General features: G+C 42.5%; 1 protein-coding gene across 1 annotated transcript in view; it reads right to left on the reverse strand.

Moving 5' to 3' along the window:
* Positions 1-1,844, reverse strand: part of LOC112071966 (sister chromatid cohesion protein PDS5 homolog B-like) — a 97,663-nt gene that overhangs the window by 32,902 nt on the left and 62,917 nt on the right. Inside the window, 1 exon segment of the mRNA XM_070439582.1 lies at positions 326-450. Coding sequence (XP_070295683.1) covers positions 326-450 — 125 coding nt within the window.

Raw genomic sequence — 1,844 nt, forward strand, 5'->3', positions numbered from 1 at the left:
CGGTTCCCCCCTCACTTTCTACTAACGCTCTGCTGTCCCCCCCTCTCTTTTTCTCTCTCTGTTCCCCCCCTCTCTTTCTCTCTCTCCTGTGTCCCCCCCTCTCTTTCCTCTCTGTGTCCCCCCCCTCTCTTTCCTCTCTCGTGTCCCCCTCCTTCTTTCTCCTCTCTGTGTCCCCCCTACTCTTTCTCTCTCTGTGTCCCCCACTTCTTTCTCTCTCTGTGTCCCCCTCTTCTCTCTCTGTCTGCTCCTCCTCTCTCTTCCTCTCTCTGTGTGTCCCGCCTCTCTTTCCTTCCTTCTGTTTCCCTCTCCATCTAGCTCAACACACCTTGAGGCTGAATTTCCTGCAGCAGAGAACTTGCGTGAATCGAACGAATCAGAGCAGCTTGTGTTGTATGCCCACATCCGCTCATCCCCCACCCTGAGGATCTGCTTTTTTTCAGCCGCTATTTCCTGTGTTTGGGGACGCAAAATCCATTGTCACTTAAATCTCGCTGGAATATTGCTTTTCATTCTTTTACCCCCTCACTCTTTAATACTCTAACTTGTGCTGTCGTTTTTCCCCAGTTAACGTGACGACCGTGAGAATGTTTGTAATGACTTGTCAAACCACACCCTAATGTCTGAAACGGGCTCGTGGAATTACATCGTCTTTCTGTTGAATTATCAGAACCTTAAGCTTAGTTGGATGTAACGCATCAGCTCGACAACTTACACCTATATTTAATACACCAGTGTATTAAGTCGAATGAGCACATTTAATATTGACTTAATTAACCCAGAAGTATTTATTCAAATACCTGATACCATTAGAACGTGTGTATATGAAATGCATTTCTAAGAAAACAAAGGTGACTTGGGGGATGTTAGCTGATCCTAGGTCTGGGCCTAAGGGCAACTTCTACCCAGATCGATGGTTACTGTTAGGATGGGGGGATGTTAGCTGATCCTAGGTCTGGGCCTAAAGGCAACTTCTACCCAGATCGATGGTTACTGTTAGGATGGTGGGGATGTTAGCTGATCCTAGGTCTGGGCCTAAAGGCAACTTCTGCCCAGATCGATTACTCACATTCCTAAGACCATTACCCTCTATTCACCAAGATCACACACACACACACACACACAATTGTCAAAGGGTTTTTAAGGAGAAGTCTATCTTTAATTCTGTGAATAACACTTGTATCTTTTATCAATGTTTATTATGAGTATTTCTGGGAATTGATGTGGCTCTGCAAAATCACCAGATGTTTTGGAATCAAAACATTACTGAACGTAACGCGCCAATGTAAACCGAGATTTTTGGATATAAACATGCACATTATCGAACAAAACATACATGTATTGTGTAACATAATGTCCTATGAGTGTCATCTGATGAAGATCATCAAAGGTTAGTGATTAATTTGATCTATATTTATGCTTTTTGTGACTCCTCTCTTTGGCTGGAAAAATGGCTGTGTGTTTTTTTGACTTGGCTCTGACCTAACATAATCATATGTTGTGCTTTCGCTGTAAAGCCTTTTTTGGAATCGGACACGATGGGTAGATTAACAATACGTTTTTCTTTCATTTGCTGTATTGGACTTGTTAATGTGTGAAAGTTACATATTTCTAAAAAATATTTGTGAATTTCGCTCGCTGCCCTTTCAGCGGAATGTTGTCGAGGGGTTCCGCTAGCGGAACGTGTGTCCTGGGTTACGGTTCCTAAAGACAATTCCAATAGATGCAACAGTTGGACAATAAATGAAGACACTCCAAACTTATAGAATTGTTAAAATCCTTCAGATATCGACTAAATTACAGCACATTAAACACTTTACTGGCACAGAGAAATAATTCATGGATTT

The sequence above is a fragment of the Salvelinus sp. IW2-2015 genome, unplaced genomic scaffold, assembly GCF_002910315.2.
Source record: "Salvelinus sp. IW2-2015 unplaced genomic scaffold, ASM291031v2 Un_scaffold1786, whole genome shotgun sequence".
Lineage (NCBI taxonomy): Eukaryota > Metazoa > Chordata > Actinopteri > Salmoniformes > Salmonidae > Salvelinus > Salvelinus sp. IW2-2015.